At 39.2% G+C, this 17,572-nt stretch overlaps 1 protein-coding gene across 3 annotated transcripts in view; it reads left to right on the forward strand.

Annotated features, from left to right (window-relative positions):
• LOC100649815 (tyrosine-protein kinase Drl) overlaps positions 1-17,572 on the forward strand; it is a 104,976-nt gene that overhangs the window by 20,657 nt on the left and 66,747 nt on the right. For 2 of the 3 annotated variants that reach the window (XM_048409137.1, XM_048409138.1), the window contains one exon: positions 14,989-15,116. The exons of the other annotated variant lie outside the window; for it this stretch is intronic. In XM_048409137.1, coding sequence (XP_048265094.1) covers positions 14,989-15,116 — 128 coding nt within the window. The remainder of the gene's footprint in view (positions 1-14,988; positions 15,117-17,572) is intronic. 3 annotated transcript variants of the gene reach the window in all.

Below are 17,572 nucleotides of genomic sequence, written 5' to 3' on the forward strand. Positions count from 1 at the left end.
TATCTGTATAATCTGATAAAACAGAATGCTGCAGAATTGCGAAAACCATTTGACGAATTACTCATTAACGGAGAAAATATATCTGTTGAAACCAATTTTTCTAGAATAATACGAAACATCTCATTATGAGAAAACTGATTCATCCTATATGTACTAGATACTTCATTAAAAATCCAATAATGCTAGAAATACGTGATCCCTTTTAATTAAAGGTAATCTGTAAGCACAGCGATATATTCTGTATAACGAAGAGAATATGTATCCGATGAGAATATATGCGTCTACGTATTGAACGAAATCTGTCATATACTCGGTATTTAATATATAATCTCTACATAGTCTATATACTTCTAGTTTACTTTCTACTTTATCGAAACAGCTTCGAGTTGTTACTTTCCTATAACGAAAGATATTCGAGTGTAACGGATCGATGCTGCGCGAATTAAGAACGAATTAAAAACATGGATATCTCAAAATTTCGCATAGAAATCTGAGACGATACACCCGGTTCCTCGAATATAAAATATCGAAACATCGTCAAGTTGTCGCTTGTAAGAGATCTTTGTCGCATGTTGCCGTCTTTCATTCGGTGTTCTATTCAACGAGTACAACGATATTCTCATAGCCACGAAGGGCCATGAAATTTTCCCTTACATTAGTGCCGCTAAATAACAGTAACGTACGACAGAAAGCAATCCTATTACAAAGGAGGTTCCTTATTGTGGAACGCTTCCCTCAAGTTTCTCAATTAGTCACGTTCATCGCCTGCAGGCAGCTTTAATGCACGACGCTGTGCTCGAGTCGCATTTTCCATATGGGAGGACCTTTCTCGTCGCGCGCGCAGGTGTATGATAAAACATGCTGGTTCATTGTTGTCCCTGACAATCGGTTACCGTTAAATAGTCTTGCCTGTAAATACGCCAAGGCACTGAGCTTCAACCGAAAATAGATCAAACGTGGCTACGATAAAAGAATCGTTTAGCCTTTGTTATAAATATAACGATCGTGGGTGTTTGAAATAATGAGAAAGAGAGCGTTTATGAGATTTAGAGAATACGTAATTATTACGATTTGAACCGAGATAAGTCTATCAGCATGCGATAAGTCGATCCTTGCGATACTGCTCACATTGCGAAATATCTGTTTAGATGAATAACCAGTTTTTCATTTCATAACTCAATAGTAATAGAGGATTGTTACAGAAAAGAGTCAGAATTAATGCAAACTTCGTCGCGTGGGATTTAAGAGTTTGAGTCGTCAAATTTCAATTCAGACGTAGACTTATTTCATACGAAAATTGTACGAGATAGGATCTACGAGGCGTAATACGAGTCGCGTCAATGCGACCGATCTATCTTCTCCGAGTTTCTTCGAGCTCCACCTTTCTCTTCCGAGGTTGAGTAAAACGTGATCTTTTTCTTCTCGGGTTTCTGAAGATGCTACCCTTCGTTAGCTTCCCCTTCTACCCTTATCAGGAAATGTTTCACAAATGCAAGGCGGCCGTGAAGAATAGGCAACAAAGCGGATTTCCTCGACCCGAGTCACCAACTCCACGCGGAGTGGTTTTCTACACGGGAATGCTCTTTTCCGAACGTTTAACAACTACGTGTTTTATGACATGCTGCTACTGACATGCTATTGACATACGTTATTTGTTATTTAGTTGGTTATCGATTTTGCAAGGGCCACAGTCGCGTCTACAGCTCTTTCGTTAGAACGGATTTTCCAATTCCTAAAACTCTGATTACGATACGATATGAGAAATTGTGCTAATTTCTGCCTCTATCGACGCTAAACAAGTTTCGAAAAGTTATTTTGAAATACATTCGAGTATCTTTTTTCGAGTCTTTATTAGACATTTTTACGATATTTCGTTGTTCTATCGAAAGAGTGGATGTTAAAATCCATAAGAGATTCGTGGCATTATTTACGAAAATTCTCGTCCCACAGGATCTGTTCGGTTTTCAACGAATCGCAATCGAAAACAGCTAAACACGGAAAGCCGGATGCGCAACTAATTAAAAGCAGCATGGAATAATTGAATATTAAGAATTCTGCTTGACAAACCGGTAAGTGGCTGAGTGAGATAGAGGGTTGAAACGACGGCCGCTGGAGAAAAGGGAGGATTGTCAGAGCACGTGAAACGGGTTGTGACTGATTTTAATTAAAGACAAACATCCCTCTAACTCGACGACGCTCTTTTGCGGCCCACTCGGGGAAACAATGGTTCTCCCTTCGGCAGGGCAGCTTGTTCTTTCGCTCTCGTTCCCTTCGATTTTCTCCCTTTGTCTCTCCTTTCCGAGCCTCGTCTCCTCGAGTTTGCCCGATTTCTCACGGCACTTCTTTTCTCACTTTTTCCACAAACGATCCGACGTAACTGTAGCCTGCGCCGTGTAACCCTTTCGAACGCGAAAGCGACAAGAAGGAGGAAAGAGAGGGATAGAGGAAGAGAGACAAGAGCCAATGTTGGATGAACGTAGATGATTTTCAGACCAAATGCTCCGGGCTCTCATTGGCGAGATAATTTGCGAAGAGTAACGCCAGCTTGCTGAAATGATCTTCCATCTTTGTCCCACCATTCTCATCCGGATTCTCTCTGGCTACGTTCGACGTTAAGGGTAGATACAAGCTTCCAAATGGGCCACTTTGAGAGTACGCTCGACGTCAAAATAGACCGGCCAGCCCGTAAAAGTTTGAGGGGGATTATGAAAATATCATGCCGCGATAATGGAGGGTTAAAGGAATTTCGTGAAGGGATAACGCCGGAGAAGAATATCGAGTGCACGCGGATCTCCTTCGTCGAGACGCCGCGCTGCCGCGCCACCGCGCCGTACGGCTATAGATTTTCTGGACCTAACGTAGACCTAACGTTGCACGGAAATTCAAGGTCATTTCTTGCCGAGAGAACGTTGTTTGCATCTTATTAAAGAGACAAAATGTTAAAAACGAAGGATTATTTAATTGGAGTCTCGATAGGTAATTTATGTTGATAAAATAATTAAACGTACGTCGATATCGTTTACATCGGGTAATTTATGACGATTATTATAATTTATGAAACAGATATTTGTCATAGTTCATCATAGTTTAGCGAATTATAATTTTAACTTGCGTATACGTATAGAGAAATATATTTTCCTTGTAACCGTTCGATATGCCGCACTGTTAGTTTATCGGTCTTGAACAGTGCTTCGAACGGTGTAAACAGATTTCTTAAGGTACCGCTACGAGGAGACTACCGCTCGAAAGCAAAGATATATATAACTTAAGTTCAGAAGTAACGTGATGCGTGGCTTAGTTAGCGAAACAAAATGAACATTAATGAGTAACGAATGAAAGAGGGAAACGATGAGAAACGGAGGAGTAAAAGATTAGTCGGTGATATCCCCCACGTTTCATCTATCTTCTTTATTGCAAATTCGACCAGTCAACGTGACGCCATACTCTGGGCGCCAAGTTACGACAAATGAGTACCCTGGAATTCCATTCGACGCCAGTGGAAACGCGAAAACGTAAATCGCGACGCGATAAATGACTCGGATAAAATAAGCTTGGTTGGTGAGTTGTTGAGGGCTAAATTATTAAAGCATGTTTCACCCGTAATTGTTATTACGCTCTAGCGTTATGCTGTATTAGCTTTTCCTCGTTCTGTTGTACTTTACTTGACGAATATGATCGATAATAACGATTTCTATCACCGTGAATTACGATAGTTTCCCGAGAAACTGCTCGTTATACATCGCGTTGGGTATCTGTTACGTGTTATAAAATTCTCTTAATCCCGTTCTATCTTGGCAATTTCACGGAATTTTTTTATATTTCAGTGTTTTAAGAAAACCTTTAACATAGAAGTAAAATGAAAATTCAATAACGCTTTTTTCTTTATATTTTATCGAAACTGACGATATTTTTTAACGTCAAGGAAATAACGACGAAGGAGATAACGAGTCATTAGTGCAGAATCGAAAGATGTTTAGGCAAATTACGCGTTTATTCGTTTCCCTATTTTTAATTGCTTATTGAACGTGTATCGCTTGAAAACTGATACTTGGAGAAATTTATCGACGCGTAAACCTACTGACTAATATTAACTGCGAGCTAAAAGTACTACCGGTATTAACTATCAACATCTTTTGACACGTTTGATTTTCCACAAATTCGATAACGATGCTATGTAACGCAGAAACCTGTGCATACCGCGCAGAGAACTTGCTCGTTGTCGAAAACGAAGTTGACAACCATAACAAGATAAACGACCAAACTCCTGCTGTTCCAGCGATTGCCGCGATAACGAAATTTTCCAGAATCGGCCGGAATGAAATTAACATCTATCGATTACACGCGACGAGGAGTTTCGTTGACTCATGAAAATGTAACGGCGAACAGTTACGGAAACTCCGATAGTTTTCTCGAAACTTTGTCTGCTGTAACTAAATTTCATCGAATCAACGAAACTTTTCGCCCGTTGTCGATCGTCGTTGAGCGAATCGAGGAATTCCGGAAAAGTTTCGAGATCACGGCTCGCGATCGCATAAATGTCTGCGAACAAGAGCAGTGTATATCGAACCTCGAGGCTTCTCAGTGCACCGATTGGTCGCATTATAAGAGGAAAGGAATACATTATCTTACTGACGACAGAGATAACGTTTTAGAAAGCTCCGTCCCAGAGTTATATACATATCAGTTATATTTAAGCGAAATAGAAATAACCAATCTTACAATTTATTTTTTCCTATTTCTTTTTAACATCCTTATAAACTTTTGTATTGATATTTTTTAACCCTTTACATTTCGAAAATTTTTCATTTTATTCAATTTTTAATTACACCCTATCATCGGCGACTGCACGATGCGCTGCAACTTTTTAAAATTAAGAACTTTGTTCTATTAAAAAAAAAAAAAAAAAGTAAATGTACATTTATCGACATAATATTTGTATTTTCTAGTAAGGCAATAATTTGTTCTTATAAATCCTGCGTAAATGCTACGATCTAGTTAATTTTCTTTCGGCCGAAATTGACCATTTGCCTTTATCGACAAACTTCTCCGAGATTTTCGTACAAACACACGGAGAACGTAATGTTTTGATCCCCCGTTGCTATCGAAGGAAACGATTGTCTCCACTTACGAATGGATAAACAGAAGGGAACTACCGGAAAGGAAACAGAATTTACAGAGGCTAGATTAATTCCGGGACACTGCGACTGTGCTAAACCCTCCGTAGATTTTTTCACCCTCGATTCTCAAGACGCTTCGAATTTCCGTCGTAATCGAGCGTATCGCATCGAGCTCCCCTATTGGCCGAGATACGTTTTCTACCAAGGATGTTGTGTCCTTAATGTGTTTACCTTGGCTCCTGACCCGGCTTGAACCGCTTTCCGCTTTCGCTTTTCGAATACACGCCAAAATGTAAAGGTGTTTACCCGTCCTTTTGATTGCTTTGCATCCCACGAAACAGAAACGGATACGGCTATGTACTTTATTAACTGATGTTAATTTATCGTTCAGACATATTAAGTATCTACGCGTATGTATATTTCCTGAAATATATATTCAGAAATTAAAAAAATGTATTCATCGTTTATTTCAGCAATTTTTAGGTGGTTTAATTTTATTTCGTTTACCAATAGATTTTCTTTGCTGTACGAATAGGGGCAAATTAATAAAAAAAAAAAAAAAAAAAAAAAAAAAAAAAAAAAAAAAAAAAAAAAAAAAAAAAAAAAAAAAAAAAAAATAGGACTTAACGTCTTGCTTGATTAGTTGTCTTAGTTGAATATGAATACGGTTTTAATCGCTGGCTAAATTATGTATTTTAATCTGTGGACTGTTTGCGAGTGTCTTCTGTGACTGCCGCGTATCGTACCTACCAGCTGGAATATTATACGCTGCAATTTGACAGTACCGATACGATGCGGAGAAATAACATGATAGATTTTATTTGCTTATTACGAAAGGAATTTTATTTAATTGAAATTCGATATAGGGCAAAATCGTGTATTCGAAAATGTGTTAATGCTTGCCAGATAAATATCGGAAGCCAAGTTTTCCGAAACGAGAGCTTTGTTGTATATCCTGTACAACAGTAAAAGGACAATCGAAACAATTGAAAATCCGAACGCAGCGAATATACATGCAGCCAGTTCGAAAGAAGGATCGAGGCACTTTCTGAAGACAGTCCTCTGGCAAATAGAAGGTAGTAGTAATGCATTTCCTAATTAAACAGGTAAATTGTTATGAAATTTTTATTCGTTCTGTAAATACAAAGGAAAGAATAAGGCTCTGTAAGAACCATTACAACTATCAATTCGAACGAAGCATCAATTTATACGTACACGTTATACAGTGTAACATAATTTTACGTAGATCGTGTAAGATACATGTGCGTTTCCATTAAATTAATGCAACGTGTAGTGTTCGTAAAGACAGGCGCCACGCGAATGTACATGTAGTCATATCCGTATGTTTCAAACTCATTTTGACGTTGCATCAGGCTGCGATGTAACGTCGATCTGTATGCTGCGCTGATTTAATTTAACACACTGTGCATTGCCAGAATCAGATTTCCAGTATCTCTTGTACAACGAAATTTCAATTGAAATTTATATCAAATGTTTCGTAACCTAAGCTGATATTTTACGTGAAATGCAAATTGGCAAAACGCTGCTTAAAAATAGCAGAGATGAAACGAGCAATGAAACCACTTATCAAAAATTGTATAAATCTTTCTGTAATATATTAAACACGATGGAAGATTAATTGTGGCTTCGTTTATATTTGTGATGATATTAATATGAGAAAATATGTTCCCTCGAATATCGTGTAATTTAATAACGCATTGAAACTTTGATGCTGTCATGGTGTCAGGAAGCGTTAAAGAGACGTTAGTATTACAATCCGAAGGTAGTATTTAAGATGTATGGTAATATGAGATGAGGATAATGATAACAATGAGTTTGTGTCAAACTGAAATAAACGCAATCAGTCGAAATTAGGTAGTAAGTTCTAACGTACTTGCAATTTCGAAAACAAGAAACAGTATGAGAAAGAATATCGATATGAACCTAAGTAATACGCGGTAATACTTCGGAATGTTTCAACCATGGAGCAGCGTCAACCAGAATTGCTAATTCGAATTAAACCGTTGGTGTTGGCGTTACCTTGATGTAACTTTGCCAAATGCATCGGGATCGTCTAACTTGGTCTGAGCATTTAAGATGCATCCACTCCCTCGACATTAGTAGTCCACAGTGAGTGCCAGTAGTGGCTGCCTGTTCATACGGCAGACATGATTTTCTACTTAGCACTGGCAGAAGAGGCAGCCATCGACGCCTCCCCGAGTGGAACCCATAACCTATCTTCTTGTTTCCTACCCTCTTGCCCATATGCCGTCTCGAGTCCCGCGGGAGGAGAACACGGCCACCGTTTTTCCGCATTTTTCCTTTCGCGATCTCGGACCTAAATTGATAGATCGCTTCGTGACCCACTCTGAAGCCCGATCGGTACGTACTTGCGAGGAATTTGCGTAAAACTTGCGTTTGATGGATTTGACTCCGATACTATTACATCGGAGAACAAAGACGCGCCACGGAAAACCCTGTAGATAGACGGCTTAAAAATTTCTCTCTTTGATACCAAAATGATGTATCAAAAGATAGAGTTTCTTATTTGCAACAATGTGCAATGTGCATCGTATACGATCAATCCTTTGCGCTTTGTTTTTTGCATTTCTACAGTTATAAAGTTACAAATCGGAATTGATATAATATTTACGCATGATCAGCGTAAAGAGAGTGTAAGGAAAATGTTATTGCTCGAGTTATTTTTGGTACAAGTAGAAGGAAGCAATTATCGAATCGGTGATCAAACGCGGGGGGGGGGGGGGGCCGCAGAGTGTCGGTTCGTAAGGAATAATGAGCTCTATCGTAGCGGCTGATTTATGAGGTAACCGGTGAACTTACGAATTCAATTACTAAACAGATCCAAAGAAAGGAAACCGTCTTACTATAATAGAATTGAAACGAGCTGTTTTGTATTCACTTCTCATACCGTTTAATCACTGTTTTCACGCTTTTAAATCTTTGTATTTCTGCAATCATATCGAATGCATCTATCTACATTCACTCTTTGGATTTTACTTTGGATTTAGATCACTACGTTTATCAAATCGCGCAGAATGTTCGCAAGCGTTTATGTGTTTTATAAATATACTAAATAGCAGAGCAATAAACAAACTTATCGCATCATTTACAGTTCCGCGATGTGGAAAAGATGTTGGCGATCGTTTCTCTGCACGTTTGCTGTATTTGAACGTTATTGAAAGTCGCTGGAAAGAAGTTACGCGAACATTCTACAAAAGCAAAAAGTAATTCGAGAATATACATTAGTTAATAGATGAATCCATCACGGATGTGTTTGAAAATTATGTATGTATACGTATATTTTCGATCTAGAATTAATTACTGTGCGAGTTATTTTTAACAATCATTAATTAAAGGTATCGTTGAACTAGTAACTAATCACACACAACGCACGGTAATTAGTGGTAATCCTGGTTAGTGGATATCTCTACTACGGCAACCAATTACGATGACGAGGGTGCAATCTTACTTTGTCTGCTAATCTTACCAGATAAGAACATCCACCCCATCTCTATTAAGCTGCTCAGGCGCCGCGCTACTCTCGCAACGGCCAATTCTTATTCCTGGCAAAGACAAACGGATCCTTCCAAGATAAAAGCATACGAATGGAAGGTTGAACAAGAAGTTGCCATAATCTCGGTAACTTAACGCGAGCGAACGTTTCATAAGAGGACCGGGGCTTGATTGTGTCCATTTGTTGCTCGCTCGAAGCCGCCATTGTGGAACTTAATCCACCTGAGTTAGCTGCACGTGTTCCTCGAGGGATCACCTAAGATATATCTTGTTGAAATATTTTCTTGGCCGCACGAACACATCCTCGCTAGCGATGGGCTCAAGTACGTCGCAGGTAGGTTCAAACATTGGCCGTCTAGGTTCGAACTTGTATAAGCATTTCGAAAAAGAGATTTCTCTTAAAATCATTTCTCTTGGCATCATCGAAAGCCACTAAATTTTCACGCATTATCCAATTCTATAGCCTCGTTCAATAATCGACTATATCCACTAGAATATGTACCGCTTTTCAGATTCTTATGACTCTTTTAGTATCGAGGTACTTGTAAGCAGATTTTCGAAACTTGCAAGTACCCACTGTGACGTTCGGAGTTCGGAAACAGGTTACGAAGATCGAATACTTGGTAGATACATCGAATAATTCATATTTATATATATATAAAATTAATGGAGATATAATTAAAATAGTAGAGTCCCGGTAGAAAATTGTTTTACTTACCAAGTATTTTAAAAAGCACTATACACCATGGATATTTTGTGTATTTTTTCATATCGTACATCCGTACGCGTGCAATTCAGTGCTATTTCGCATTTTTAATTTTCCATTTTCTTAGAAATATGTAAGAAGCATTGGATTTGATTCGGATTCGACGTATCGAACTTGATCCCATCGCTAATCTTCGCATCCCTTTGGTGTACGTGGTGTCGCGTTTCACGGTGCTGGAACAGTGCCACGCAATCACACATTTTTCCCCCAACTGGCTTTCGCGCCACCGTTGCATCTGTACGTGCACCAACCCCTGTTCTTACTTTTACGCGTGCTGCATTCCTGCAGGTATTTCCGGACAGATCCAGCTGATAAACTGACGTGTAAATATGTCGACGATTTTGCATCGAGCGTATCTCGAGGCGCGGCTACTTTGGTCGTGTAAAATCCGCTCGAGGCTAAATGAAATTATAAAATTCAGACATCTCGCGTGTGCCAAGATTTAAGCTTCGATCACGGCAAACTTCTTTTATGAGGCCTCGTTTGTCTTGTCGTGCAATACAAACAGCGTTCGAATAAAACGTCTGTGAATCGATTTGCTGTGTCGTGTACGTTGCGTTGCGTTGTTCAACAATGGCTTTTCGTTTTCTATGTCTATCGCGTTCTCAATAGCCGAATATATCGATCATCGATTTAGGCACGTAATCGTATGTGAACGTTGGAAGTGTAAATATCAGAAATAACGATTAATTTAGGAATGGTTGGATGCGAACGGTGCTGTGCCGATTCTGCAAATAACAAAATTCATCGTCGAATACGTCAGGATGAAATGGAAACGCTAGCAGATTAATTCGACCAACTCGATGCTCGATGCGGTTTAATATTCGACAAACTGTCACATCGGTTTCTCCTGGAATCTCAATGTTGGTCTTTCTGTTACCAAGTGACGCATCACGAAGTAGAAAGTTATTTAATCCTCTTATTACGTTTACCTTCGACTGTGCCGCCTTAAATCTGCTCATTAATAAATATTAGTGCGAAATCGCTGTACTCGTATATCCGGAAAATGTAAAGCTAATTACATCGAATACCGCGTTATAAATACGACTCGTTTCAAGTTATACGATACATTGAGCGTGGTGCTCGAAATTTAATGGAATACAGCTTTTCGATGAAGATTACGAAGATTTCGATCGGATCATTTTAACAGGTATATGCATTAAATTTAAGATATACGCACTACCTTTATATAACACACACGAGAAACGATCTTATTTTAAAAAATAAAGAATAACGATAACCTACACGTATGCCTATATTCAAAGTTCAAACTATCGAAAATTACGCGTAATTAAAATTTCTTAAATATTTTTCTGTACAAATGTATTTTTTGGAAGTTGTTCCTAAAATAGTTATATTAATTGTATTATCCTCTACATTCACCTTGTATCCGATGAATGTTGTATCTTGTATATATCGCATACATATGTACCATTCCGTTCGATATTTTCTTCATTCATGTTACGTTTTCACGTTCTGTAATAAATCACGGAACATTATGAAGGTTTTTGTAAGATAACGTTACTTTCTTTCAAGTTTTCTTCTTGAAATATCGATTCGGAAACTTCAGAGCTAGATTTACTACGTGCAGGATATGAAACGTGATCTTTTTGAAGAAACGGCAGTAGTAACAGCCTGTTTAAAGTCAGACCTACTCTTAGATCTGTAACAAACAATCGACCATACTGTTACAATAGTATATTCGGTAGTAATAAATTAATATTTTAATAGGAATAGAAAGATATTATGAACTATTGTTTTAAAGGAAAAGAGAGTATTTAAAATAAATTCGAAGGCAGTTTGTAGGAAGTATCGTTCGTAATTGAAAGATATACAATTTCTTCGCTTAAAATTGTTTCAGCTTGTCAAATGTATTTCTCTACGTATATTTTTCCATCGAGCAATTTCTAACATTCATCGTTCGGTAGCGGTAGACAGCGGATGTTTATGCAAGTTCATATTTTTATGAATATAATTTAAAAAATAGGACTTGGACATTGTAAATATTTTCGCGTATTTATGTGCATTCTATGTATTATCTGTGCCATCAAATTCCGCGTAAAAACTAAAAGTTTAATTCCCACGTTTGATTAAAGATGTATTATCGATATCTAATTGTTGCGGTACAAAATAATTCTACGATCCAGAATTCGCAAAGTCACGACGCTGCGTGTTACTCCACAAATTAGCACCTCCAAGCCTGTCAAATCATCACCCTATACAATACAATTCATTCCTAACGAACCAGTAGTTTACTCGCGACACAGTCTACAATTTTGTAGTTTAAGTCGCTTCCTGCAGCACTTTGTGCCTGGATGACACAACGATTATCAGACGCGACAATTTCTCGGCACGCTATAGGTAAGTAGCTGAGAAATAGCTGATCATTTAAGTAGAACAGTTACCTAAGAGCTATGGTGTGTATGTGTATGCATGTGGCCGATAACGATAACACTGCACCTATTACCCGCCGTGTTAACCCTGGGTAACTTATTCGCGAGAGCACCGAACGCTTCCTATTTCCAGCTGCTGAGACAAGGTTCACGAATCAACGAACGCGCGATTTGCTATCGCTAAATGCCGAGACAATACGAACAATTTATATCCTCGAACGAAATCTACGCTCAACCGACCGACGGAAGAACAAATGATTTTTGCTTTACGTCTGCTTGGAGACAAACGAATTATTCACTCTGATCGCTGAGACACGTTTTACGAATGTAAAACTCTATCCAGACTGACTACTCGCCGATATTCGACTGCATAAACGTGATTGTTGAGATATGTCCAATGGAAAAGACTAGCCTTGTCGGACTCGACCGAGCTCACAAGCTCCGAGCGAAAATCTCCCGAAAACATGCAGCCTGACTGGTTTTCACCGAACACGAGAAAAATCCAGTCAGCGTGTTTGCTGGGTATCACTCGTGTAGTACCGTTGTAGTAGCCGTTGGTGGAAGCAGGATAATCGATACCTAGACTTAGACGAACATGAACAATTAGGTAAGGATCGCGAAAGTTCTTTCGAGCGATCCTCGGCCGTTAACGCGTCACTAATAATACTCGCGTTTATGATACTCTCGGCTATTGAGAATGCGACGGACATAGGAAACAACGATCTGAAAATTCGAGAGTATTCTTCGTGTTCTAGACGGGGCAAGGAAAGACAGGAATACTTAAAATACTTAAAATACTTAAAAAAGTAATAGTTAAAGGAATACTTAAAAAAGTAATATATAAAAGTAACTTTATCAAAACCCTACATTTCGAAGCTAATCTCGAAACTGGACTCGTAACTGCATTCGTATCGTAAGCTCGATATAAATCGTTGCACTCAACGTAAATCCTGTCGTTTAAACTGCTTAAAATTATTCCCGCGGGGAGCGTATCCGATAACACTGTTCACTGAGAAATATCATCTGATTCATATTCTACGAAAAGACAGTCCATTCGGGACGTGCTTTACATCGACCAGATTTTAGAATCGTTTTTCTCCTTCGTCCATCCCTTTCTCCCTGAGAATGCACACGTATCCCAGATCCAGAATATTTCCTACTCTTAAAGGTATCTTATCGCTCACCTTTTTCTCCTATGAGCGCAGCAATGTGCGAACGCGTACGCGTGTATACGAATAGAGATGCATACTTATTCGAAAGGGCTTGTCGCGAGCGTGATATCGAATTGCTTAGTCGTACGTGAAGCCAGACGGATGACGTACCGATCGCCGGAGGAAATTCAGATCGTCGTGTATCTATTCTGTCTACGAGATTTTCCGTGAACGAGACGGGAAACGTGTGCACGATCCAGCTTTCCTTCAGAAATTCGTAGATCGCGATCCAGAATCCAGAAGACGCGCGGCGAACGGGAGAATCGAAAAAAAAAGGAAAAAGGAAAAAAGAAAATAAAAACGTGGAACACCGAGAGAAGAAGAGGATGGATTCGGGTGGATTCGCGTTACAAAATCCGTCTGTGAAGTACCCACGGTTATTTCGCAGTGTATATCCTCGAGATACGATCTTATCGCGTGGCAAACGTAGCGACGGTAATCGCTGGATAAGTTTCTACCAGGAGCGGATTGTTTGCGAAGTGATAGTGTCAAGGACGCGGGTTGGAATCCTCTCGAGCGCCCAGGATCGTTGTTGCCGCGGCTTAGAGATAAAATGAGACGTAGATTAAATGTAACTCGGTATTCTGCCTGGATAATTACCGCTCAGAAACTGAAAATTGAGCTGCGCAACTTTTGAATGGATTATTTACCCTTGTCGTGTAATTACACGTCACGGTGTTAGATTATACTTGGCTGGATAGCAGAACTACAGGTGATTTGTTACAGCCTTTTAGACGACACCTTGTAATTAACGTTCGTACTACGCGTGTTTCATGGATACCGGGAAGCCATTAGTTTAATACTTTCGGCTTGTACGAGCTTTGGGTACGAAATCGTATTTTATCGGTGATCGCGATGGTCTTGAAATAATAAACGTGATTTGTATTTTACGTGTTTTTCTAGGTGGGCGATAACACGTTAATAAGTGAAATATTTGTAGGGGTTTTTTTTTATAAGGATGGCTTTCAAGATCAAACCTTATCGCTTAAGGCGAGTAAACTGTTCAATAAGAGAATATAAGGTAAAATTACACGACTCAGACTGTATACGTCTTCGTACTAGCTCTGCTCTCTTTTTTCTTCTTTTTTTCTTGTTTCTTTTTTACGCGTGGAAGAAACCTTCGTAGGACCCCACGTCCTCTGGCAGGAGGACGCAGAACAGTGCCGGATTACCAGTCCTGTTCTAGTCGCGTCTTACGTTAACCTACTTAAGATGATCTAACGTCATTTATCTAATCATGACACACGCCTCGTATTTCCTTATCAACGCATACGACGAATTTATGTTAGGTAAGACGAATATAATGGCATATGTTTCAAAATCAACCGTTTTTAGGAGTTAACTGGTTCCTTAAAGTTAATAATCTTGTTATTATCAAACTTCCCTGTAAATTACTTCTATAGAATACAAACAACGCTAGTTTTTCAGTTACACATACAAATATTTCGATTATTCGTGAAACTTCGACAATGAGTTTCTATAATATTATACTTCTGTCATAAATCTTATTAGCCTTCGATATATTATACACGTTACTAAAAATTTCTCCGCTTTTTCATAAAAATTGGTAATGTAAAATTAAACAGATGATATTAAGTGGTGAAATGCGAACTTGCAAGAAAAGGTGTTTCGCATCTACACCGAACGTACATGCAACGAAAATAAGATAGCCCTAAAACTTTGACAAAGCTAGGAAAGCAATTTAAACTAAAATTTATTACAACTTATAAAATTGATAACGTTCTCCCTCGTACTTGTAACTTGCTTCGTGTATAGGAGGTATATTTTAAACGGTATTCTGGTCAATGTCCTCGACAAGGGGAGGTTTACACGTGTCTTATGATCGGTCGATTCACGGAGACGAATGTACTTTGAACGGAAACTTTCGCTCTATCGTTGGTGTGTGGTTGGTATTGCCTCTTCATAATTGATCAACCGATCGATATGCGTTGCTGTTTTGCTTTCAGGGCTCGAAGCTGAGTTATACTACGTCAGGGAAGGAGTGGTTAATACGTATGCGATGAATTTCGTTGTGCCTGTTCCTGCATACATCGCGGATCTCGAATTCACTTGGCAGAGTCTTGCCGGACATCCAGTATGTATATCGATAATAATTATATCGATGGATTGTATCGATGTATTACGTTTGCATGGATCTTTGAACGAACGCATGAAATCGTATCCGAAAGTTGACATGGACTAATATCCGTTTTACGAACAAGATTCGCAATGCGGATAATAACGTGATGCCATTTTCAAGATAAATAAAATATCTCCGCACCGTAATTTCTTACGTTGGGAAAATTGCGGTTATTGCTCTTTTAAAATTACAAGTCGCTTTATCGCGAGTAGGCTGCTGATTTTCATACGCTTATGGAAGATTTAAAGACGCAGAAATGTAAAAATATCCGAGGCATAATATTTGTTTTATCATTTACTAGGTAAAGTAATTCTTTATTAAAATTCATTCTTTTAATCATATTGATCGACGTTCACTTTCTAAGTAGACGTAGCGAACGCAAAGTATATAACAATTACTAACAAATTATTTAGAACATTATTATCTGAAAACTGTTCTATTTATATTACTTCGATATCTAGCAACCGTTTTTAATATTTTTATTCTTCTGGACGTTTATTGCATATTAAACGTGTCTGCTAATGTACTACGATCGCGAATAGACGTACGTAACGATCATTGTTTATCTCTTAAGCTACGTATATAAAATTCTCTCTTTCTCTCTGTGCTTTTCGTTCCAAATGTACCGGACTAAATTTTCGTTAGTCCAAAGGTAACTAGGATATTTAGGTGTGTTGAGAGTCTAGACTTGGACAGTTCGCCACATTCGTTTTAACGCGCGACCCTTTCTCTCGTATCCCGTTTCTCATCCACTTCCTCTCGCGCACTCGTGCTTTATCTCGGTCCTCTTGCTTTATTCGCTAAAAGAGATCCATCCATTGTGGGTGCAGGTTATAACTGCCTTTCAGGATACGACTAGAGACACGCATAACGGTACACGTAGCCCAGCACAGCCGAGGAAAATGCTCGCACCGGTCATTAGCTAGGTGCAACAATGCGGAACAAAGTAAACACGTGACTCGGTCGAAATGGTAACTCACGGCATGCTCGTTTACGTTCCCGGGACCGGTAGTAACGGTTCGTCACGATGGTTCACAGAGGGGTGAGGAGAGAAGGGGTGAGTTTGTCGAGTGGAGGGGCTACACGAGGGCTGTATCAATACTCTATCAATATGAAATACAAACAGGCAGTATTCGAGGGGAGTGGGAGAAAGGGTGGCTGATACAAACCGTGCGGTTCAGTTTTGCATTCCCTTCGGTCACCAAGGAAACCGAACGCGCCGTCGAAACCCTCTGAAACCCTCTGAAACGAACAGCATCGAGGAAAACGCGGAAAGTCGTGCGCTCTCCCTTTCCACCTTCCTCCTCCTCCTCTACTCTCCTCTCCTCTCCTCTCGTTCCTTGCTTTCTTACCCCCTGTGTCGTGGAACGCTAAACGTCAAGGAAATCGGGCCTACGCTACGTGCTTATCGTTACGCGGTTCGGTTCTCGTGAATTCCGTATTAATTTCTGACGAGGGGTTGCTCGACTTTATTGCCGGACGTAATTGTTGGTTTAGCGTCTTGAATGTCGAAGACGGGTTGGCAGCCCTTATTAATGCTAATTGATCAGGATGTTGTTTAACCGCGCGGAGTTGCGTGTTCCATGAAGGAGGCAATTATACGAACGATAGGAATCGTATAATCGTTGGACGATTATCGCCTCGTTGATGACGCCTTTGCCAGTGTTTACCTGGCAGTTTTCATTTCAAACATTGTGTTTTAATAAGCGGACTGGTGTAATGGGCGGCTTTGGTAGAAATTAAATTATTGTTTCATCGGGGAACTTACGAAATATAGCTTATTTTATGAAACAAGTTGAAGAGCGAAGGCAACGCTTTCATAATGCCAACAAAAATAATTTCTATTAATTAACGTCCATGTTACGATTAATACTTCAACGAATTCTTTTCGACCAATAACTGTATATAGAGTGGAGACCGTTGACTATAGATAATACGAAGTTTTTAATGAAATCTGATCCTATATATTTCAGAGGACGATATTCCGAGTAACTTTTCCCTGTACGTGCCACTATCGCCTGACTTTAATTTTCGAGATATTTCAAATTCGGTTTTAAATTTGGGCCACGTAAATTCGGTTCAGATACTGGATAAAAAAATAACATTTATATGAAGTTTTATAATATATTATTATTCATTCGGAAACACTTCAGTTATAATATCGTTGAAATAAAAATTCAGCGATACACTCGGCATAACGCTGCTGTTTATTCATTCTGGAGTAGACAGTAGCCGTCCAGCAGCACTAGCGTGAGATAATTTTCAATGAATCTATTGATATACGAAATGTTGCGCTATGTCTTGTTTGACTGTTCGTCACGTATATACCAGCGTAACTAGAATCAGCAGATATGTATACATATCCTCCACGCGTATCCTAACGATAATCACGCACGATGTTAATTTTTCAG

This window comes from Bombus terrestris, chromosome 10 (genome assembly GCF_910591885.1).
Source record: "Bombus terrestris chromosome 10, iyBomTerr1.2, whole genome shotgun sequence".
NCBI classification, from domain to species: domain Eukaryota; kingdom Metazoa; phylum Arthropoda; class Insecta; order Hymenoptera; family Apidae; genus Bombus; species Bombus terrestris.